The sequence below is a fragment of the Babylonia areolata genome, chromosome 29 (genome assembly GCF_041734735.1).
Source record: "Babylonia areolata isolate BAREFJ2019XMU chromosome 29, ASM4173473v1, whole genome shotgun sequence".
NCBI classification, from domain to species: domain Eukaryota; kingdom Metazoa; phylum Mollusca; class Gastropoda; order Neogastropoda; family Buccinidae; genus Babylonia; species Babylonia areolata.
Genome location: NC_134904.1, coordinates 8,163,516 through 8,187,855, shown reverse-complemented (window position 1 = coordinate 8,187,855; position 24,340 = coordinate 8,163,516). Strand labels below are relative to the sequence as shown.

The 24,340-nt window shown below is 46.1% G+C and overlaps 1 protein-coding gene across 2 annotated transcripts in view; it reads left to right on the top strand.

Moving 5' to 3' along the window:
• Positions 1–24,340, top strand: part of LOC143274820 (serine/threonine-protein kinase 36-like) — a 78,049-nt gene that overhangs the window by 7,595 nt on the left and 46,114 nt on the right. Inside the window, exons 7-12 of one of the 2 annotated variants that reach the window (XM_076578750.1) lie at positions 101–327; positions 729–886; positions 2,705–2,872; positions 4,206–4,223; positions 17,771–17,914; positions 21,513–21,733. In XM_076578750.1, the coding sequence (XP_076434865.1) occupies positions 101–327; positions 729–886; positions 2,705–2,872; positions 4,206–4,223; positions 17,771–17,914; positions 21,513–21,733 (936 nt within the window). The remainder of the gene's footprint in view (positions 1–100; positions 328–728; positions 887–2,704; positions 2,873–4,205; positions 4,224–17,770; positions 17,915–21,512; positions 21,734–24,340) is intronic. The other variant, XM_076578751.1, reaches the window with a different exon arrangement.

Below are 24,340 nucleotides of genomic sequence, written 5' to 3'. Positions count from 1 at the left end.
AACACAGTTTACTGGCTGTGTAACGAACTGCTGTGTAACGCTGCTTACTGGCTGTGTGACACTGTCTGCTGAGTGACACTGTGTGTGTGTGTTTCAACAGGGCGATGGGGTGCATACTGTATGAGCTGTACGTGGGCACGCCCCCATTCTACACCAACAGCATCTTCCAGCTGGTGTCAATGATCATCAAGGACCCGGTGAAGTGGCCCAAGACCATGAGCTCGGTGTTCAAGGACTTCCTGCAGGGCCTGCTCAACAAGAACCCTCGCCAGCGGCTGTCCTGGCCGGACCTCCTCCACCACCCCTTCGTCGCCAGCAGTGTCAAAGGTCAGGGGTCAGGGTGGGAAAGGGACACGGGTCTGAAGGTAGGGAGGGAGAAGTGACAGCTCACAACGTCGTTCTTTCATGTGTGGCCCTGTTGTTCCTCTCTGTCCTTTTTTTCATGTGTGGCCCTGTTGTTCCTCTCTGTCCTTGTTGATCTACAGCCTCTGCAAACAGTACGCACATATCTGATGGAAGAAGAAAAAAAAAGTCTTGAAGAACAATCACGCATGCACACACACACACACACACACACACACACAGACACACACACATACAAACCATTCAAACACTACACATTACAAACACCAGAATAATTCACAGTGAATGGATTTCTTGTTACACACATGCAGAGACACACAACACACACACACACACAGCACAGTGACGACACTGACTGCCCACAGTGGCGGAGGCGGACAGCCAGCTGGAGAGCCCCTTCACCCAGCCCCTGACAGCGTCCATGATGGTGCTGAAGGAGCAGCAGTCCAAGGAGAAGGCTCACCCCCCAGGCACCTCCAAGATCCTCGCCCGCGCCAGGCGCAAAGCTCTGGAAGATGAACCGGTGAGGGGAGGTGGGGTGTGTGTGTGTGGGTGTGTGTGTGGGTGGGTGGGTGGTGGATGTGAGGCCTGCGCCAGATGTAAAGTTCTGGAGGATGAACCGGTGAGGTGGGTGGAGGGTGTGTATGTGTGTGGGGGTGGGTGTGGGGGTGAGGCCCGCACTAAACGTAAAGCTCTGGAGGATGAACCGGTAATGGGGCTGGAGGGGATGTAAGTATGTGTGGGGTGGTGTCTATGGAATATTCTTTTTCAGGGCTTCTGTCACTTTCTGGCTTGTTTCCTGGCTCGGTTGTTGGGTCGCTGCACTGCTGAACACATCACCGGTTGCCTGCAGGTCTTGCAGTCATGGGACAGGGTCTGTCCACCCTGTGATGTCTGCCCACTTTTTCCACTGTCTGCTTCATCTTCTTTTCCACTGCACTGTTCCCCGAAGGATGGTCTTCCAGAGCCTGTTAGATCTTGTCAAATGGGCATGCCATCTCATTTTTCGTTTTTTATATCTTCATACCAACCAGCTGATCATTTTCCTGACTTCAGCATTTGTTTTGTGGTCTTTAAAGAAGATGCTAAGAAGTCATCAGTTGTTATTCATTCCAGGAAGATGTTGAAAACTGTAGGAGATAGAAGACAGCCTTGACAGACCCCCATCTGATGTGTGGAACCAGATGGCAACGTTTCCATGAACAAGGACTGTACTGATGTTTTGTGTAGGGCTGTTTTCAGGGCCACTGACATCCCTAGATATGTGTCAGTGATGTTTTGTGTAGGGCTGTTTTCACTGACAACCCTAGGTATGTGTCAGTGATGTTTTGTGTAGGGCTGTTTTCACTGACAACCCTAGATATGTGTCAGTGATGTTTTGTGTAGGGCTGTTTTCAGGGCCGCTGACATCCCTAGATATGTGTCAGTGATGTTTTGTGTAGGGCTGTTTTCACTGACAACCCTAGATATGTGTCAGTGATGTTTTGTGTAGGACTGTTTTCACTGACAACTCTAGATAATGTGTCAGTGATGTTTTGTGTAGGGCTGTTTTCACTGACAACCCTAGATACGTGTCAGTGATGTTTTGTGTAGGGCTGTTTTCACTGACAACTCTAGATAATGTGTCAGTGATGTTTTGTGTAGGGCTGTTTTCACTGACAACTCTAGATGTGTGTCAGTGATGTTTTGTGTAGGGCTGTTTTCACTGACAACCCTAGATGTGTGTCAGTGATGTTTTGTGTAGGGCTGTTTTCACTGACAACTCTAGATATGTGTCAGTGATGTTTTGTGTAGGGCTGTTTTCACTGACAACTCTAGATGATGTGTCAGTGATGTTTTGTGTAGGACTGTTTTCATTGACAACTCTAGATATATGTCAGTGATGTTTTGAACATTGAAAGGCCGGAATCATGTTCACTGAGCAGTCCTTGGGACTGGGGGTGAACACATGGAAACAGTGACAGTCCTCAATGGACGCTTCAGTCTGACTCCAGTGGAGAAAGCTGTGAAGAAGAGATTTACCTTTCGCCACTTGTAGGCCCAGAAAGCTTGACAATTGTGACAGTGTGGTGTGGTGTGTGTGGATCAGTCAGCATGCGTTGACACCTGGGAAGTGAAAGTGAAAGTGATGGTGTGTCCCCAGAAACCTTGATGATTGTGACAGTGTGGCGTGGTGTGTGTGGATGAGTCAGCATGCTTTGACACCTGGGAAGTGAAAGTGAAAGTGATGGTGTGTCCCCAGAAACCTTGATGATTGTGACAGTGTGGCGTGGTGTGTGTGGATGAGTCTGCATGCTTTGACACCTGGGAAGTGAAAGTGAAAGTGATGGTGTGTCTTCAGAAAGCTGCCCCGCCCCCAGACAAGGCCCCACCCCCTGCCGAGCCCCGCCCCCAGGCCTGGGAGGGCGACCAGAGGGACGGGGGAGGGGGTGAGGGTGAGGGGCCCACCACCACCGCTCCCCCCTCCCACCTGGCGCCAGATGCTTGGGAGACAAGCAGCTTCAACAAGGTGAGGGCTGTGTGTGGGGGATGGGGGGTGGACAGGGGTCAGATTCTGTCTCTGGGAACCTGGGACATTTTCCTTTGGTTTTGTTGTTGGGAGTGTGCTTTTGATTTATTGTACTTAGCTTTTTATTTATTGTTTTTTGCTTTTAAATTGTACAGTACTTATGGTTCTTTCTTTGTTTTTTTTGGGTTTTTTTTGATAAGTGTAGTATGTAGGGCCTTTGGTTGTTATTTGTTTCTGTGTACTGTTCTTTTTTTTATATCAAGTATGTAGTCATTTGAAATGGAGTTGTTGTTTTTTTTGTAAGAGTGACATTTTAGTTTGTGTGTTGACGTTGTAATGGAGTATTTCTATTATGTGTGTGTGTGTTTGTAAGTGGTTTTTGTAGTCACTTGAAATGGAGTTGTTGTTTTTTGTAAGAGTGACATTTTAATTTGTGTGTTGATGTTGTAATGGAGTATTTCTATTATGTGTGTGTGTGTTTGTAAGTGGTTTTGTTTTCAGTGGTTTTATGTTAATCATTGAACCTTGCACCCAAAGCTTTAGACTGAAAAGAAGAGTGGTTGTTATTGTTTTTGCTTTCTGCACTGATCCCTAGGGCACAGTCATGATCACAGCACTGGCCTGTGCCATTATACTGTTTGTATGTTTTGAGGTGGAAATGATAATGGAGAGAGGGGGAAAAGGGGGTTGATTAGGAAAACTTTAGAACTAGAAATAAATGGTTTTGAGTTTTGATTTCATGCATGAACATAGAATAATTGTAAGGAAATAAAACTGATGCCAGTGGAAGGATTGAACGTAGAAAATGGTCTTTAACAGCGTTAGAAGTGGAGAGTAACAACGTGTCTTAGTTGAAATTACAAGGATGGTGACCCCTTTCATTCCTTGGTCCTGTCAACAGGAGTTAACTTCCCGTCCTATTTTGTCACCTGAAATAATGCCTCTGTTCCCACGTGTGTGTGTGTGTGTGTGTGTGTGTGTGTGTGTGATTTAATGTCAGTACATTCCATTTGCCCTGTGTGTGTGTGTGTGTGTGTGTGTGTGTGTGCTTTGCTATTGACACAGTCTATTTGTCATGTCTGTGAGTCTTGATGATAATGCCCTATGTTGTCAGTTTTTGTAACTTGTTCCCAAATCGATGTTCAGTGTTAGCTCTGTGGACTCCTGTGCAAAGGAGGTAGAGTGCTTTGTAAATATCCACTATGTTGTTAGTATTATTGTTATTATTATTTTTAGTAGTAGTAGTAGTAGTGTTGTTAGGATGATTGTAGTGACTGGACAGCTATGTTTGGCACAAGAGCCTACAGATGTTGTGTTTTGATTGGTACCGCAGAGAATGGAAGGAGAACAGGTAACAGTATTTTCTGTTGGTCACTGTCATGTACTGGTGGTGGTCACTTGTCATGTAGTGGTGGTGGTCACTTGTCATGTAGCGGTCACTTGTCATGTATTGGTGTGTAGTGGTCACTTGTCATGTACTGGTGGTGGTCACTTGTCATGTAGCGGTCACTTGTCATGTAGTGGTCACTTGTCATGTACTGGTGTAGTGGTCATTTGTCATGTACTGGTATGTAGTGGTCACTTGTCATGTACTGGCGTGGTGGTCACTTGTCATGTACTGGTATGTAGTGGTCACTTGTCATGTACTGGTATGTAGTGGTCACTTGTCATGTACTGGTGTGGTGGTCACTTGTCATGTACTGGTGTGGTGGTCACTTGTCATGTACTGGCATAGTGGTCACTTGTTGTGTACTTATATCTTTGTGTGTGTGTGTGTGTGTGTGTGCCGTGGAAGCTGTGATATGTAGACTATAAATGAGTGTGTGGAGGAGGGGGGTAGAGGAGGTGTAGGGTAATGTGTGTGTGTGTGTGTGTTGGAGCTCATGTACGTTTATATGTATTTGACTGTGCTTTCATATCTGTGAAACTGCATGTTCGGTGCATATCTGTTATGCATGTGTGGGTGTATATGTGAATGTGTGTCTTCATGTTTTACATCTATTTGCTTATATATCATTTATTCACCTCCTTTTTTTTTTTTTCCTCAAGGCCTGACTAAGCGCGTTGGGTTACGCTGCTGGTCAGGCATCTGCTTGGCAGATGTGGTGTAGCGTATATGGATTTGTCCGAACGCAGTGACGCCTCCTTGAGCTACTGAAACTGAAACTGTGTACTGGTGTAGTGGTCACTTGTCATGTACTGGTGTAGTGGTCACTTGTCATGTACTGGTGTAGTGGTCACTTGTCATGTACTCATGTAGTGGTCACTTGTCTGTACTGTGTGGCCAGAGCATTACTTCACTGACCTGGTGGGCGTCTTTCTCTTCTGCCAGTGTGTGTGTGTGTGTGTGTGTGTGTGTGTGTGTGTACTGCTTGCCCCTCCTGTGGACAGTGTGGCCTGCCAGGAGAAGGGCTGTCCGACTTGCTCTGCCTTTCGCAGCACTGCCCAGGGCTAGAAATTCCCACAGCATTTTGACTAGTCCTGGGGAAATTTACTTGTCCCCATCCCTTCCTCTCCTTGTTTCTGCTTGCCCTTCCTAACTAAAGGGATGGTTAATAACTGTCCCTAGTGCTACAACAAGCTGCCAGACAACATTTAGTGTATGAGTAGTATGCATTACAGGAAAATAAAACAAGAGAGGCAAGGCCTTCAAGACTCACTTGTGATACACTTTAAAAAAAAAATCCAAGGTTTTTATGTATTGTGTATAATTTCAAAATGTAATGTTTAAGATGAGAAAGATCAGTTTAAAGTGAATTAAGTCCCCTAGTGTTAATTACAGAGTAATTTCCCTTGTTTACTATCTGCACCAAAACGTTTTCAAAATAAATAAAACTTCCATGGTTAGCAAAAGAAGTTCCTGTTTGAACAAAAAATGATAATAATGACTGCTCTTGTTGTTGGGTCAGAATATCAGATCAAAGTGCCAAGTTTTGAGAATACAAAAAATATAAATATAACAGTAAATGCTGTTTGCATATAATTAGGCTTCATTTTTTTTTTTTTTTTTTTGTGCCCATCCCAGAGGTGCAGTATTGTTTTAAACAAGATGACTGGAAAGAACTGAATTTTTCCTATTTTTATGCCAAATTTGGTGTCAACTGACAAGTATTTGCAGAGAAAATGGCAATGTTAAAGTTTACCACGGACACACAGACACACACACACACAGACAACCGAACACCGGGTTAAAACAGACTCACTTTGTTTACACAAGTGAGTCAAAAAGCAGAGTGGGGGTGGAGGTTTTACAGTAAAACGGGGAGGAGGGAAGTCTGCACAAAAGCTGCTCAGACACCTGTCACAACACAGTCACAAACTGGTTCCCCGATGGACATGTGTAGAAAGCATTCGCACCTGTCTGCCAGAAGTATAGCTGCCCTGGACAGTAGGATGGTGGGTGTTTCCAGCCCTGCTGGCTCTATAAGTGTACCTCTGTCTGACCACCTGACTTCTGTTCCTTGCTGTTTCTGTAAGTGTACCTCTGTCTGACCACCTGATCTGTTCCTTGCTGTTTCTGTAAGTGTACCCCTGTCTGACCACCTGACTTCTGTTCCTTGCTGTTTCTGTAAGTGTACCTCTGACCACCTGACTTCTGTTCCTTGCTGTTTCTGTAAGTGTACCTCTGTCTGACCACCTGACTTCTGTTCCTTGCTGTTTCTGTCTGTAAGTGTACCTCTGTCTGACCACCTGACTTCTGTTCCTTGCTGTTTCTGTAAGTGTACCTCTGTCTTATCACCTGACTTCTGTTCCTTGCTGTTTCTGTAAGTGTACCTCTGTCTGACCACCTGACTTCTGTTCCTTGCTGTTTCTGTAAGTGTACCTCTGTCTGACCACCTGACTTCTGTTTCTTGCTGTTTCTGTAAGTGTACCCCTGTCTGACCACCTGACTTCTGTTCCTTGCTGTTTCTGTAAGTGTACCTCTGTCTGACCACCTGACTTCTGTTCGTTGCTTCAGAAGTGAAAATTTGTTTCTGTGGTTCAGTTCTCATGTTTTTTTTTGTTTTGTTTTTTAACTTAAATTTTTTTTTTTTTTTTTTTTTTACAAAAACATGTATACAATACAGAGAATAGTATGAAACAAACAATATAAAACGAACAGTAGTATCTTCCACTACAGAGAGATAGATAGAACAAAACAAAACAAAATAGACTAAACAAGGCAGAACAAATCTGTAACAACAACAACAGCAACAACAAAAAAGAAAGAAAAAAAAAAAGAAGATTTGTCCAATCATTCAATCAATCAATGTTTGCACATTAATGATTGTAGTAATCATGATGATTTAAGATGACATTAATAATAAATAGCCTGGACCAGTTGTAACATAGCAACAGCATCAATTGTGTCAACTATTACAGTAATGGTATCTAGGGTAAGGCGAAAGCAAGTGGTGGCATTATAATATCATAATAATAAGGAGCATGAGTAAACCACTTCTGCATTATTGGAAAAGAAAGCTTGTAGTTAATCACATTGTAAAGACAACAACAACCATAAAAGTTGAAAAAATTAACAAATAATACATATAAGAAACAACAGTTCTCATGTTTGTGTAGGTAATAAAAAGAGGAATGGTCAGGAATGAATGTTTGTTGTTAGGATCAGCTCTGGTTTGTGCAGCCGATGCCAGTTGTCGCTGATTGTCTGTGTTGAGAATGAGTTCCGTCAAACTAAATGTGGGGCTTTTTTCTTTCTTTTTTTTTTTTTTGCTCAGTGCCTGACCAGCATGTTGGGTTTATGTTCAGGTCAGGCATCTCCCTTGTGTAACTTTTGAACTTGTTTTAACAGATGTAATGTAGCCTATCAGTCTGCATGCTTTGACGCCTTGAAATTGAACCTGAACCATATTGTTTCATTTTTTGATTGATTTGTTTGACGGATTATTTTATTTTTGGATTGATGTTTTTTTGATAGATTATTTTTGTTTGTTTGTTTATTTATTTATTCGTTTTGATTTGACGGCAGCAGAAGAAAGGGGAGGTAGGATTTTGGTGGCTGCAAGCTACTCACTATATGTTGTCTGTTGACCATCTGGTGAATATTGTCCTTTGTCTGTCTGGTGTCTGTCTGGTGTCTGTCTGGTGTCTGGTGTCTGTCTGGTGTCTGTCTGATGTCTCTCTGGTGTCTGGTGTCTGTCTGGTGTCTGTCTGATGTCTGTCTGGTGTCTGTCTGATGTCTCTCTGGTGTCTCTTTGGTGTCTGACGTCTGTCTGGTGTCTGTCTGGTGTCTGGTGTCTGTCTGGTGTCTGTCTGATGTCTGTCTGGTGTCTCTCTGGTGTCTCTTTGGTGTCTGATGTCTGTCTGGTGTCTGTCTGGTGTCTGGTGTCTGTCTGATGTCTCTCTGGTGTCTGGTGTCTGTCTGGTGTCTGTCTGGTGTCTGTCTGGTGTCTGGTGTCTGTCTGGTGTCTCTTTGGTGTCTGATGTCTGTCTGGTGTCTCTTTGGTGTCTGGTGTCTGTCTGGTGTCTCTTTGGTGTCTGGTGTCTGTCTGATGTCTGTCTGGTGTCTGTCTGGTGTCTCTCTGGTGTCTGGTGTCTGTCTGGTGTCTTTCTGGTGTCTGTCTGGTGTCTGGTGTCTGTCTGGTGTCTGGTGTCTGTCTGGTGTCTGGTGTCTGGTGTCTGTCTGGTGTCTGGTGTCTGTCTGGTGTCTGTCTGGTGTCTGTCTGATGTCTCTCTGGTGTCTGGTGTCTGTCTGATGTCTGTCTGGTGTCTGGTGTCTGTCTGATGTCTCTCTGGTGTCTGGTGTCTGTCTGATGTCTCTCTGGTGTCTGGTGTCTGTCTGATGTCTCTCTGGTGTCTGGTGTCTCTCTGGTCTCTGTCTGGTGTCTGTCTGGTGTCTGTCTGGTGTCTCTGGTGTCTGGTGTCTGGTGTCTGTCTGATGTCTGTCTGGTGTCTGATGTCTCTCTGGTGTCTGGTGTCTGTCTGGTGTCTGTCTGATGTCTGTCTGGTGTCTCTTAGGTGTCTGGTGTCTGGTGTCTGTCTGATGTCTGTCTGGTGTCTGATGTCTGTCTGGTGTCTGGTGTCTGTCTGGTGTCTGTCTGGTGTCTGGTGTCTGTCTGGTGTCTGGTGTCTGTCTGGTGTCTGGTGTCTCTCTGGTGTCTGGTGTCTGTCTGGTGTCTGGTGTCTCTCTGGTGTCTGTCTGGTGTCTGGCGTCTGTCTGGTGTCTCTCTGGTGTCTGGTGTCTGTCTGATGTCTGTCTGGTGTCTCTTAGGTGTCTGGTGTCTGTCTGGTGTCTGTCTGGTGTCTGTTTGGTGTCTGTTGTCTGTTTGGTGTCTGGTGTCTCTCTGGTGTCTGGTGTCTGTCTGGTGTCTGGTGTCTCTCTGGTGTCTGTCTGGTGTCTGGCGTCTGTCTGGTGTCTCTCTGGTGTCTGTCTGGTGTCTGATGTCTCTCTGGTGTCTGTCTGGTGTCTGGTGTCTGGTGTCTGTCTGGTGTCTGTCTGGTGTCTGTCTGATGTCTGTCTGGTGTCTGTCTGATGTCTCTCTGGTGTCTGGTGTCTGTCTGGTGTCTGTCTGATGTCTCTCTGGTGTCTGTCTGGTGTCTCTCTGGTGTCTGGTGTCAGTCTGATGTCTCTCTGGTGTCTGTCTGATGTCTGGTGTCTGTCTGATGTCTGTGTGGTGTCTGTCTCATGTCTGTCTGGTGTCTGTTGTCTTTCTGGTGTCTGTCTCATGTCTGTCTGGTGTCTGGTGTCTGTCTGGTGTTTGTCTGGTGTCTGGTGTCTGGTGTCTGTCTGGTGTCTGATGTCTGTCTGGTGTCTGTGTTTGTCTGGTGTCTGTCTGGTGTCTGGTGTCTGTCTGGTGTCTGATGTCTGTCTGGTGTTTGTCTGGTGTCTGGTGTCTGATGTCTGTCTGGTGTCTGGTGTCTGTCTGGTGTTTGTCTGGTGTCTGGTGTCTGTCTGGTGTCTGATGTCTCTCTGGTGTCTGTCTGATGTCTCTCTGGTGTCTCTTTGGTGTCTGGTGTCTGGTGTCTGTCTGATGTCTGTCTAGTGTCTCTTAGGTGTCTGGTGTCTGTCTGGTGTCTCTCTGGTGTCTGGTGTCTGTCTGGTGTCTCTCTGGTGTCTGGTGTCTGTCTGGTGTCTGTCTAGTGTCTCTTAGGTGTCTGGTGTCTGTCTGATGTCTCTCTGGTGTCTGGTGTCTGTCTGATGTCTCTCTGATGTCTGTTGGATGTCTCTCTGGTGTCTGGTGTCTGTCTGGTGTCTGTCTGATGTCTCTCTGGTGTCTGGTGTCTGTCTGATGTCTCTCTGATGTCTGTTGGATGTCTCTCTGGTGTCTGGTGTCTGTCTGATGTCTCTCTGATGTCTGTTGGATGTCTCTCTGGTGTCTGGTGTCTGTCTGATGTCTGTCTGGTGTCTGTCTGGTGTCTGCCTGGTGTCTCTTTGGTGTCTGGTGTCTGGTGTCTCTTTGGTGTCTGGTGTCTGGCGTCTGTCTGGTGTCTGTCTGGTGTCTGGTGTCTGTCTGATGTCTCTCTGGTGTCTGGTGTCTGGCGTCTGTCTGGTGTCTGGCGTCTGTCTGGTGTCTGGCGTCTGTCTGGTGTCTGTCTGATGTCTCTCTGGTGTCTGGTGTCTGGCGTCTGTCTGGTGTCTGGCGTCTGTCTGGTGTCTGGTGTCTGTCTGGTGTCTGTCTAGTGTCTCTTAGGTGTCTGGTGTCTGTCTGATGTCTCTCTGGTGTCTGGTGTCTGTCTGATGTCTGTCTGGTGTCTGGTGTCTGTCTGATGTCTCTCTGGTGTCTGGTGTCTGTCTGATGTCTGTCTAGTGTCTCTTAGGTGTTTGGTGTCTGTCTGATGTCTCTCTGGTGTCTGGTGTCTGTCTGATGTCTCTCTGATGTCTGTTGGATGTCTCTCTGGTGTCTGGTGTCTGTCTGGTGTCTGTCTGATGTCTCTCTGGTGTCTGGTGTCTGTCTGGTGTCTCTCTGGTGTCTGGTGTCTGTCTGATGTCTGTCTGGTGTCTGTCTGATGTCTCTCTGGTGTCTCTTTGGTGTCTGACGTCTGTCTGGTGTCTCTCTGGTGTCTGGTGTCTGTCTGGTGTCTGTCTGGTGTCTGTCTGATGTCTCTCTGGTGTCTCTTTGGTGTCTGATGTCTGTCTGGTGTCTGTCTGATGTCTTTCTGGTGTCTCTTTGGTGTCTGATGTCTCTCTGGTGTCTGGTGTCTGTCTGGTGTCTGTCTGGTGTCTGTCTGGTGTCTGGTGTCTGTCTGGTGTCTCTTTGGTGTCTGATGTCTGTCTGGTGTCTCTTTGGTGTCTGATGTCTTTCTGGTGTCTCTTTGGTGTCTGATGTCTGTCTGGTGTCTGTCTGGTGTCTCTCTGGTGTCTGGTGTCTGTCTGGTGTCTGTCTGGTGTCTGTCTGGTGTCTGGTGTCTGTCTGGTGTCTGTCTGGTGTCTGTCTGGTGTCTCTCTGGTGTCTGGTGTCTGTCTGGTGTCTGTCTGGTGTCTGTCTGATGTCTCTCTGGTGTCTGGTGTCTGTCTGATGTCTGTCTGGTGTCTGGTGTCTGTCTGATGTCTCTCTGGTGTCTGGTGTCTGTCTGATGTCTCTCTGGTGTCTGGTGTCTCTCTGGTCTCTGTCTGGTGTCTGTCTGGTGTCTCTGGTGTCTGGTGTCTGGTGTCTGTCTGATGTCTGTCTGGTGTCTGATGTCTCTCTGGTGTCTGGTGTCTGTCTGGTGTCTGTCTGATGTCTGTCTAGTGTCTCTTAGGTGTCTGGTGTCTGTCTGATGTCTGATGTCTGTCTGGTGTCTGCTGTCTGTCTGGTGTCTGTCTGGTGTCTGTCTGGTGTCTGATGTCTGTCTGGTGTCTGGTGTCTGTTTGGTGTCTGGTGTCTGTCTGGTGTCTGGTGTCTGTCTGGTGTCTTCTGTCTCTCTGGTGTCTCTTTGGTGTCTGGTGTCTGGCGTCTGTCTGGTGTCTGGTGTCTGTCTGATGTCTGTCTGGTGTCTCTTAGGTGTCTGGTGTCTGTCTGGTGTCTGGTGTCTGTCTGATGTCTGTCTGGTGTCTGGTGTCTGTCTGGTGTCTCTTAGGTGTCTGGTGTCTGTCTGGTGTCTGGTGTCTGTCTGGTGTCTGTCTGGTGTCTGGCGTCTGTCTGGTGTCTCTCTGGTGTCTGTCTGGTGTCTGATGTCTCTCTGGTGTCTGTCTGGTGTCTATCTGGTGTCTGTCTGGTGTCTGTCTGCTGTCTGTCTGATGTCTGTCTGGTGTCTGTCTGATGTCTCTCTGGTGTCTGGTGTCTGTCTGGTGTCTCTCTGGTGTCTGATGTCTGTCTGGTGTCTGTCTGGTGTCTGTCTGGTGTCTGGTGTCTGTCTGGTGTCTGTCTGCTGTCTGTCTGGTGTCTGTCTGGTGTCTGTCTGTCTGGTGTCTGTCTGTCTGGTGTCTGTCTGGTGTCTGTCTGTCTGGTGTCTGTCTGGTGTCTGTCTGGTGTCTGTCTGGTGTCTGTCTGTCTGGTGTCTGTCTGTCTGATGTCTGTGTGGTGTCTGTCTGATGTCTGTGTGGTGTCTGTCTGATGTCTGTGTGGTGTCTGTCTGATGTCTGTCTGGTGTCTGTCTGATGTCTGTCTGGTGTCTGGTGTCTGTCTGGTGTTTGTCTGGTGTCTGGTGTCTGTCTGGTGTCTGGTGTCTGTCTGGTGTCTGGTGTTTGTCTGGTGTCTGTCTGGTGTCTGGTGTCTGTCTGGTGTCTGATGTCTGTCTGGTGTTTGTCTGGTGTCTGGTGTCTGATGTCTGTCTGGTGTCTGGTGTCTGTCTGGTGTTTGTCTGGTGTCTGGTGTCTGTCTGGTGTCTGATGTCTCTCTGGTGTCTGTCTGATGTCTCTCTGGTGTCTGGTGTCTGTCTGATGTCTCTCTGGTGTCTGGTGTCTGTCTGATGTCTGTCTGGTGTCTCTTAGGTGTCTGGTGTCTGTCTGGTGTCTCTCTGGTGTCTGGTGTCTGTCTGTTGTCTCTCTGGTGTCTGGTGTCTGTCTGATGTCTGTCTGGTGTCTGGTGTCTGTCTGATGTCTGTCTAGTGTCTCTTAGGTGTTTGGTGTCTGTCTGATGTCTCTCTGGTGTCTGGTGTCTGTCTGATGTCTCTCTGATGTCTGTTGGATGTCTCTCTGGTGTCTGGTGTCTGTCTGGTGTCTGTCTGATGTCTCTCTGGTGTCTGGTGTCTGTCTGATGTCTCTCTGATGTCTGTTGGATGTCTCTCTGGTGTCTGGTGTCTGTCTGGTGTCTGTCTGATGTCTCTCTGATGTCTGTTGGATGTCTCTCTGGTGTCTGGTGTCTGTCTGATGTCTGTCTGGTGTCTGTCTGGTGTCTGCCTGGTGTCTCTTTGGTGTCTGGTGTCTGGTGTCTCTTTGGTGTCTGGTGTCTGGCGTCTGTCTGGTGTCTGTCTGGTGTCTGGTGTCTGTCTGATGTCTCTCTGGTGTCTGTCTGGTGTCTGGTGTCTGTCTGGTGTCTGTCTGGTGTCTGGTGTCTGTCTGATGTCTCTCTGGTGTCTGTCTGATGTCTGTCTGGTGTCTGTCTGGTGTCTGCCTGGTGTCTCTTTGGTGTCTGGTGTCTGGTGTCTCTTTGGTGTCTGGTGTCTGGCGTCTGTCTGGTGTCTGGCGTCTGTCTGGTGTCTGTCTGATGTCTCTCTGGTGTCTGTCTGGTGTCTGGTGTCTGTCTGATGTCTCTCTGGTGTCTGGTGTCTGGTGTCTGGCGTCTGTCTGGTGTCTGTCTGGTGTCTGGTGTCTGTCTGATGTCTGTCTGGTGTCTGTCTGGTGTCTGGTGTCTGTCTGGTGTCTCTTTGGTGTCTGGTGTCTGTCGGATGTCTCTCTGGTGTCTGGTGTCTGTCTGGTGTCTCTTTGGTGTCTGTTGTCTGTCTGGTGTCTGGTGTCTCTCTGGTGTCTGTCTGGTGTCTCTTTGGTGTCTGGTGTCTGTCTGGTGTCTCTTTGGTGTCTGGTGTCTGTCTGGTGTCTCTTTGGTGTCTGTTGTCTGTCTGGTGTCTGTCTGGTGTCTGGCGTCTGTCTGATGTCTGTCTGATGTCTCTCTGGTGTCTCTTAGGTGTCTGGTGTCTGTCTGGTGTCTGTCTGGTGTCTGTTGTCGTTCTGGTGTCTGTCTCATGTCTGTATGGTGTCTGTTGTCTGTTGTCCGTCCGGTGTCTGTTGTCTGTCCAGTGTCTTGTCTGTCTGGTATCTGTTGTATGGTGTCTGTCTGGTATCTATTGTGTGGTGTCTGTCTGGTATCCGTTGTCTGTCCAGTGTATGTTGTCTGTCTGGTGTTTCTTGTCTGTTGTCTGATGTCTTGTGTCTGATGTCTGTCTGGTACCAGGTGTCTGTTGCTTGGTGTATGTTGTCTGTAGTCTGTTTGGTACCAGGTGTCTGTTGATTGGTGTATGTTGTCTGGTGTCTGTAGTCTGGTGTATGCTGTCTGTTGTATGATGTTTGCTGTCTGTTCTCTGGTTTCTGGTGTATGGTGGTGTCTGTTGTGTGGTGTCTGGTGTGTGGTGTCTCTTGTGTGTGGTGTGGTGAATGGTGTCTGGTGTATGGTGTCTGCTGTATGGTGAATTGTGTCTGTTGTATGCTGTTTGTTGTATGGTGTCCTCTGTCTGTTGTATGCTGTCTGTTGCATGCTGTCTGTTGTATGATGTCTGTTGCATGGTGTCTGTTGTATGCTGTCTGGTGTCTGTTGTATGATGTCTGTTTATGCTGTCTGTTGTATGCTGTCTGTTGTATGATGTCTGGTGTCTGTTGTATGCTGTCTGTTGCATGCTGTCTGTTTATGCTGTCTGTTGTATGCTGTCTGTTGTATGCTGTCTGGTGTCTGTTGCATGGTGTCTGTTGTATGCTGTCTGTTGTATGCTGTCTGGTGTCTGTTGCATGGTGTCTGTTGTTTGGTGTATGCTGTCTAGTGTCTATTGCCTCATATCTGATGTCTAGTGGCTGTTGTCTGTTGTCTTTTGTCTTGCATGTGTGTATATATGACATGATGTACATAGCGTTCACTGCCAGAAGCTTTGAGTTTATGGTTCAGTGGTGTTATGTGCTTTCACCACTTTCTTGATGACTGGAGTGTGTGTGTGTGTGTGTGTGTCTGTCTGTCTGTCTGTTTTTTTTTTAATTGTAAAGTGATTTGAGAGGTTTGAAAGCGCTTTATAAATGTACTATCATTATCATCATCATCTTCGTCATCATCATCATCATCATCTCTCTCACTGGCTTTGTGGCTGCCCCTGTGTTTTTAGATGACTGGGCTGCACATGTTATTTCACAGATTTACAGCTGTGTCTTTCTATGTCTTGTCTCTCCACATGTTATTGCCCACTCTTCAGATGTGTCTTTCCACATCTTGTCTCTCCACATGTTACTGCCCACACTGCAGCTGTGCCTTTCACACCTTGTCTTTCCACATGTCATTGCCCACACTGCAGCTGTGTCTTTCCACATCTCGTCTTTCCACATGTTTCTGCCCACACTGCAACTGTGTCTTTCCACACCTCGTCTTTCCACATGCTTCTGCCCACACTGCAGATGTGTCTTTCCACACCTTGTCTTTCCACATGTTTCTGCCCACACTGCAGCGTTGTCTTTCCACACCTTGTCTTTCCACATGTTTCTTCCCACATGTTATTGCCCACACTGCAGCTGTGTCTTTCCACACCTTGTCTTTCCACATGTTATTGCCCACACTGCAGCTGTGTCTTTCCACATCTCGTCTTTCCACATGTTACTGCCCACACTGCAGCTGTGTCTTTCCACACCTTGTCTTTCCACATGTTACTGCCCACACTGCAGCTGTGTCTTTCCACACCTGGTCTTTCCACATGTTACTGCCCACACTGCAGCTGTGTCTTTCCACACCTTGTCTTTCCACATGCTTCTGCCCACACTGCAGCTGTGTCTTTCCACACCTTGTCTTTCCACATGTTACTGCCCACACTGCAGCTGTGTCTTTCCACACCTTGTCTTTCCACATGTTACTGCCCACACTGCAGATGTGTCTTTCCACACCTTGTCTTTCCACATGTTTCTGCCCACTTCCACACCTTGTCTTTCCACATGTTACTGCCCACACTGCAGCTTTGTCTTTCCACATCTCTCTTTAGTCTAGACCTTTAGCCATTACCATTTGTATTTAGCAATGCGTTTATTTAGAACTCAAGCCTTTAATATATGCCTTTTAGTGGTGTGTTTATTGAAACCTTTAGCTTTTGCCATTTGTATTTAGCAGTGTGTTTATTTAGAACTCAAGCCTTTAATATATGCCTTTTAGCGGTGTATATATTCAAACCTGTAGCCTTTGCCATTTGTATTTAGCAGCGTGTTTATTTAGAACTTAAGCCTTTAATATATGCCTTTTAGCGGTGTATATATTCAAACCTGTAGCCTTTGCCATTTGTATTTAGCAGCGTGTTTATTTAGAACTTAAGCCTTTAATATGCCTTTTAGCACTGTGTATATTCAGACCTTAGCCTTATCCCTATGTATTGAACAGTGTGTTTGTTCAGACCTTTAGCCTGAACTGTATGCATTGAACAGAGTGTATATTTAGACATTTAGCCATTACCCATTGTATTGAGCAGTGTGTATATTCATTTAGCCTTAACCCTATAAATTGAGCAGTGTTTATATTCAGACCTGTAGCCATGTCTCTGTTTATTGAGCAGTGTGTATGTTCAGACCTGTAGCCTTAACTCTATGTATTGAGCAGTGAGTATGTTCACACCTGTAGCCATGTCTCTATTTATTGAGCAGTGTGTATATTCACACCTGTAGCCTTAACCCTATAGATTGAACAGTGTTTATATTCAGACCTGTAGCCTTAACCTTATTTATTGAGCAGTATGTTCAGACCCATAGCCTTAACCCTATGTATTGAGCAGTGTGTATATTCATTTAGCCTTAACCCTATAAATTGAGCAGTGTTTATATTGAGACCTGTAGCCATGTCTGTATTTATTGAGCAGTGTGCATGTTCACCCCTGTAGCCTTAACTCTATTTATTGAGCAAGTGAGTATGTTCACACCTGTAGCCATGTCTCTATTTATTGAGCAGTGTGTATATTCACACCTGTAGCCTTAACCCTATAAATTGAACAGTGTTTATATTCAGACCTGTAGCCTTAACCCCATGTATTGAGCAGTGCGTATGTTCAGACCTGTAGCCGTAACCTTATGTATTGAGCAGTGTATATTAAGACCTGTAGCCTTAACCTTATGTATTGAGCAGTGTATATTCAGACCTGTAGCCTTAACCTTATGTATTGAGCAGTGTATATTAAGACCTGTAGCCTTAACCCTATTTATTGAGCAGTGAGTATGTTCAGACCCATGGCCTTAACCCTATGTATTGAGCAGTGTGTATATTCACACCTGTAGCCTTAACCTTATGTATTGAGCAGTATGTTCAGACCCATAGCCTTTAACCTTTGAATTGAGCAGTGTGTATATTCATTTAGCCTTAACCCTATAAATTGAGCAGTGTTTATATTCAGACCTGTAGCCATGTCTCTATTTATTGAGCAGTGAGTATATTCAGACCTGTAGCCTTAACCTGATGTACTGAGCAGTGAGTATGTTCAGACTGGTAGTCTTAACCCTATGTATTGAGCAGAGTGTATGTTCACACCTGTAGCCTTAACCTTATGTATTGAGCAGTGTTTATATTCAGACCTGTAGCCTTAACCCTATGTATTGAGCAGTGAGTATGTTCAGACCTTTAGCCTTAACCTGATGTACTGAGCAGTGTGTATGTTCAGACTTTTAGCCTTAACCTTATGTACTGAGCAGTGTGTATGTTCAGACCTTTAGCCTTAACCCTATGTATTGAGTAGTGTGTATGTTCACACCTGTAGCCATAACCCTATGTATTGAGCATTGAGTATGTTCAGACCCATAGCCTTTACCCTTTGTACTGAGCAGTGTGTATATTCACACCTGTAGCCTTAACCTTATGTATTGAGCAGTGTGTGTATTGACAGAATGTGGACCCCACCCCGCGCCCCGACCGGATTAGCAAGGACTACAAGAAGGAGTACCCCAGCATCGAAGTGGAGGGACGTCGCACCATCAAGAAGAAAGGAGACACCAAGAAAAACATTGAGAACGTCCGTCTGGAGGCAGAGGTATACTGCCTGTTTTCCTTGGTGTGTTGTGTTGGCAGGATATAATCCACACTCCTACAGACATGTTGGTATTTGTATTTGTATTTCTTTTTATCACAACAGATTTCTCTGTGTGAAATTCGGGCTGCCCTCCCCAGGGAGAGCGCGTAGCTATAATACAGTGCCACCCATTTTTTTTGTATTTTTTCCTGTGTGCAGTTTTATTTGTTTTTCCTATAGAAGTGGGTTTTTTCTACAGAATTTGGCCAGGAACAACCCTTTTGTTGTCGTGGGTTCTTTTACGTGCGCTAAGTGCTTGCTGCACACAGGACCTCGGTTTATCGTCTCATCTGAATGACTAGTGTTGGTAGAATATAAACCACTCCCTTACAGACTTGTTGGTAGTGTATAAACCACTCCCTTACAGACATGTTGGTAGTGTTGGTAGTAGATAAACCACTCCCTTACAGACATGTTGGTAGTGTTGGTAGTATATAAACCACTCCCTTACAGACATGTTGGTAGTGTTGGTAGTATATAAACCACTCCCTTACAGACATGTTGGTAGTGTTGGTAGTATATAAACCACTCTCCTACAGACATGTTGGTAGTATATAAACCACTCTCCTACAGACATGTTGGTAGTGTTGGTAGTATATAAACCACTCCCTTACAGACATGTTGGTCGTGTTGGTAGTATATAAACCACTCCCTTACAGACATGTTGATAATGTTGGTAGTATATAAACCACTCTCCTACAGACATTTTGATAGTGTTGGTAGTATATAAACCACTCTCGTACAGACATGTTGGTAGTGTTGGTAGAATATAATCCACACTCCTACAGACATGTTGGTAGTGTTGGTATATATAAACCACTCTCCTACAGACATGTTGATAGTGTTGGTAGTATATAAACCACTCTCATACAGACATGTTGGTAGTGTTGGTAGTATATAAACCACTCTCCTTCAGATATGATGGCAGTGTTGGTATATATAAACCATATTCCTACAGACATGTTGGTAGTGTTGGTAGTATATAAACCACTCCCTTACAGACATGTTGGTAGTGTTGGTAGTATATAAACCACTCTCCTACAGACATGTTGGTAGTGTTGGTAGTATATAAACCACTCCCTTACAGACATGTTGGTAGTGTTGGTAGTATATAAACCACTCCCTTACAGACATGTTGGTAGTGTTGGTAGAATATAAACCACTCTCCTTCAGATAAGATGGCAGTGTTGGTATATATAAACCACTCCCTTAAAGACATGTTGGTAGTGTGAAAACCAGTGCTGTACAGACATGTTGGTAGTGTTAGTAGTGTGAAAACCAGTGCTTTACAGATATGTTTGTAGTGTAAAAACCAGTACTTTACAGATGTGTTGGAAGTGTAAAAACCAGTGCTTTACAAACATGCTGGCAGTGTAAAAACCAGTGCTTTACAGATGTGTTGGTAGTGTAAATAGCCGAGCTTTACAGACATGTTGGTAGTGTAAAAACCAGTGCTTTTCAGACACAGATGTGTTGGTAGTGTTGGCAATGTAAAAACCAGTGTTTTGGCCAAGGCTCTCCACGCCATCTTGTCAGGTTTACGCTCTGTCTCGTCTTACGCTTTTTTCGGCTGTTCAGCGTATCCTTTTGGCCTTATTTTGTTGCATGCGGCTTGTGTTTATTGTATGCTTACATTCTGTGTACTCGATTCGACTCGGCACCCTCGATTCGTTCGATTTTTTCTGCCTCTAAGTCGATCCTGTCTTTCCTTTCTCTGTTGGGGGTCGGATTTTCGCTGGGTGCCTAAGCGCGGGTTCCATGCCTCGTGTGCCATACCACGAAGGCAGGGGATCATGATGCTGGGATTGAGACTCGGTAAGAGACTCTCCCAGGCCCGGAGCTCATGATTCCTCCCGATACGGACCGCGGCGATGCGTCGTTAGACGCTGATCGCGGAGGCGACTTTCGTACCAGTAAAACGGTCATGAAGGGGACCGGGGGGAAAGTGGTACGAGCGTCGCCTCCCGAGGTGTCCCAGCGCGAGGCAGGGAGAAGGGTGAATGGCAAGTCATCTCCGTGCTGTGGGGACTCGCAGCTAGGCGCGGACTCCCAAGGGGAGGCCGCGCCCGGCCATTACCCGGGTCCCCACTCGGAGACGGCCCTCACGTGCCCCATTGTTGTTCCCCCTCCTCCCTCCTCTGTCGACCCCCCTCCCCCACCTCCTTTTGGGGGGGAGAAAAATTTGGTTCCGGGGGGGGATCTCTACTTTGCCCACCCCGGGCCAAGCCACCCCAGTCTCCCCACGGGAGGGGATTCGGGGCGCGTGGCAACCTGCTCTGCAGGTCTTCCCGCTATCCGGCCGGTCTCCCCTGCTGGGGGAGGCCCGTGCGTGTCAGGCGGTTCGGGGCAGTCAGCCCGCTCGTCTTCGGGCGGGACTGACACCCAAGTCGGACCTGACCTCCCTCCGACTTGGCCAGGTTGTTCCCTTCATGGAGGTCAACGCACCAGTGACCCTTGGGGTTCGGGTCACAGTATGGCTGGTGCCCACGGGTAGTTACCCCCATTCTACCTGTACTGGGGCGCACCTAGGGTGCACACTGGGTGTCCGGGAGCACTATAGTTTTTAGAGGCGTTTGATTGGCTGAGAGCGGGTGGGCCCGTCTTTTCACTGTTAGCCGCGCGAATTTTGGCCAAGCAGAGCAAACCAATAGGCCTAGTTTGCATCAGTTTGACATGGTAAGTATATTTAACACCAAACATGGAGTATAATACAAACTCCTCCTTTTACAAACATGTTGGCAGTTTTAGCAGTATAAAAACCAGTGCTTTACAGACGTGTCGGCAGTGTAAAAAGCCCTCATTTACAGACATGTTAGCAGTATAAAAACCAGTGCTTTACAGACGTGTTGGCAGTGTAAAAAGCCATCCTTTACAGACGTGTTAGCAGTATAAAAACCAGTGCTTTACAGACATGTTGGCAATGTTAGCAGTGTAAAAAGCCCTCCTTTACAGACGTGTTAGTAATGTTTGCAGTGTAAGAACCAGTGCTTTACAGACATGTTTGCAGTGTAAAAAGCAGTGCTTTACAGTGGTGTTGGCAGTGTAAAAAGCCCTCTGTAGACCTGTTGGTAGTGAAAAAAGCAGTGCTTTATAGACATGTTTGCAGTGTAAAAAGCAGTGCTTTACACTAATTACAGACATGTTAGCAGTGTAGAAATCAGTGCTTTACAGACCTGTTAGCAGTGTAAATAGCACTCCTCTACAGACATATTTGCAGTGTAAAAAGCCCTAATTTACAGACATGTTGGCAGTGTAAAAAGCAGTGCTTTACAGATGTGTCAGCAGTGTAAAATGCAGTGCTTTACAGACGTGTCAGCAGTGCTTTACAGACATGTTTACGCTATACAAATCAGTGCTCTACAGACATATTTGCAGTGTAAAAAGCCCTACTTTACAGACATGTTGGCAGTGTAAAAAGCAGTGCTTTACAGACGTGTTGGCAGTGTAAAAAGCAGTGCTTTACAGACGTGTAGGCAGTGTAAAAAGCAGTGCTTTACAGACGTGTTGGCATTGTAAAAAGCCCTCCATCACAGCTTGAGTGATGTGACGCTGTGGACAGGAAGCAGACAGCGAGGACGAATGGCAGTCACTGATCGAGGCGACGGACCAGGAAGGGGACGCAGAGATGGCCATGGGCATGCTGGGAGACGCTGCCCTCATGGACAAACTCCGGTCTCGCCTCGACTCCAGCGCTGCTCAGGTCTTGGTCGGCACGCTAGAGGGCGCCGCTCGACTGCGGTCTGTGCTGCGAGTCATCACCAACCTGGTCACTCTGAAGTGGTGAGCTGTGTTGTGTTGTGTGTCAGTGCGTCACATGTGTACCACAGTGTGTATCACAGTATAGGTCTGATGTGAGCTGTGTTGTGTTGTGTGTCAGTGCGTCACGTGTGTACCACAGTGTGTATCACAGTATAGGTCTGACGTGAGCTGTGTTGTGCTGTGTGTCCACAGTGTGTATCACAGTATAGGTCTGATGTGAGATGTGTTGTGTCAGTGGATCACATGTGTACCACAGTGTGTATCACAGTATAGGTCTGATGTGAGTTGTGTTGTGCTGTGTGTCAGTGCTTCACATGTGTACCACAGTATAGGTCTGATGTGAGCTGTGTTGTGTCGGTGGATCACATGTGTACCACAGTGTGTATCACAGTATAGGTCTGATGTGAGCTGTGTTGTGCTGTGTGTCAGTGCGTCACATGTGTACCACAGTGTGTATCACAGTGTAGGTCTGATGTGAGCTGTGTTGTGTCAGTGGATCACATGTGTACCACAGTGTGTATCACAGTATAGGTCTGATGTGAGCTGTGTTGTGTTGTGTGTCAGTGCATCACATGTGTACCACAGTGTGTACCACAGTATAGGTCTGATGTGAGCTGTGTTGTGTTGTGTGTCAGTGCATCACATGTGTACCACAGTGTGTATCACAGTATAGGTCTGATGTGAGCTGTGTTGTGTTGTGTGTCAGTGCATCACATGTGTACCACAGTGTGTATCTCAGTATAGGTCTGATGTGAGCTGTGTTGTGTCACTTCATCACATGTGTACCACAGTGTGTACCACAGTATACATTTGCATGATATTACTTGTTCATCAATATTCTATTGAATGGCATATTGTTATGACAGGTCTATGCTTAATTATAATTATTTGCTAATATTTTATGCCTCTCCTTTAACTCTTTCATCCCTGCAGCACGGTTTTCCGGTTGACAGGATTTTTACCCTTCATTCCTGGAGGCCGGAAAACCGTGCAGCAGAGAATTCCCCCTTTCCTTCCTGCAGCCCGGAAAATCGGTTCTCGCGGTACGCGCTTTGAACTTCCCGCGAGTCGCGTCATCAGTGCGCGTCATCTATCCTTGACCGGGTCACTAGCGGGGCAGTGTTTATGAGTGGAATGGATGCCAGACACCCCCTTCCCCCTCCCTAGGCCGTGGGAAAGTGGGCACCGCTACATTCTTGCTGATGTGCTGTATAGACACACGGACACAGAAAAACGGAATGTGTAGAAAGTTCGGATTGTGACCAGTTTTCTGATGATGAGTTTCACAACGCTCTAACAGATAATGATTTCGATCTGTTTCAAATGAATGACAAGGAGAGAGTGCAATTAGCTGTTGCTACAGAAGTACAGATAGCAGGTGATGAAAAGTTAAAAAAGTAAGAAGTGTGAAAATTGTGGTGTATACTTGTGCAGTAACTGGCATGACTGTTTCAAGGTATATCACACACGTGTCACCTTTGTGTGGCATATTACGTGATGATTGTGACATGGACATGCGTATTTAGAGACAGTATCGTTTCTGAATAGTTTTTGTTCAAGAATTGTGTAGATAATGATCTGATTCTGGCTCAGTGACTGCTAGTGTAGTGAAAGGCATATATTCTCTTTGAGACAAAGTTCAAATCATTCATGTGATAAGGACAATAGTAGTGACAATTGTGACAGTTTTTCATGGATATGACTAGCAGTGTGGCACTGAGATACATATGAGGCACTACTCGGTGAGTACCTGCATGATGTGCATACTCTGCAAGCAAAACACTGTCCTGCATGTAGTACGTAGTTGTATGCATTGTGTTTGACCCCAAAGTCACCTGTTTTACACCTGAGTGTCACCAGAGATGTCACCCTATAGTGTCAACAGGGTCTCAGACAACTTCTCACATCAATTCTGAACACAACAGTATATGACAATCTTAGTGTACTGTAATGAGCCGCGTTACCGTAAGACTCCAAAATAAGTACCCTGCTTCATACTTTCTTTCTGTTCTCTAAATCCAGGAATGAAGGGAATATGCGAATGGTAGGGATCTCAGAACAAGGGGGAGTAATGGTTCATAAAAATAGGAACGAAAGAGTTAAATGTGAGTATTGCATGTGCATGGGGGTGATGATTTCAGTTGCAGTTTACTCATAAGTTAGCATTTAAGTTTGTTTTTTTAATGTCTACTGCTGGGGTTGCTATGTACACACACACACACACACACACACACACATGTGATGCATGCAGTGAAGTATCACATGTCATCACCATCACCAGGGTGATGGGATTATAATGTCTGATGTGGTGTGATGTGATGTGGTGTGGTGTAATATGGTGTGATATGATGTGTGTAATGTGCAGTGAAGTATCACATATCACCTTCAGCAGGGTGATGGGATTATAAAGTGTGATGTGGTGTGGTGTGATGTGGTGTGGTGTAATGTGGTGTGATGCGATGTGTGTAATGTGCAGTGAGGTGACACAGATCATCACCTTCAGCAGGGTGATGGGATTATAAAGTGTGATGTGGTGTGGTGTGATGTGGTGTGGTGTGGTGTAATGTGGTGTGATGTGATGTGTGTAATGTGCAGTGAAGTATCACACATCACCTTCAGCAGGGTGAT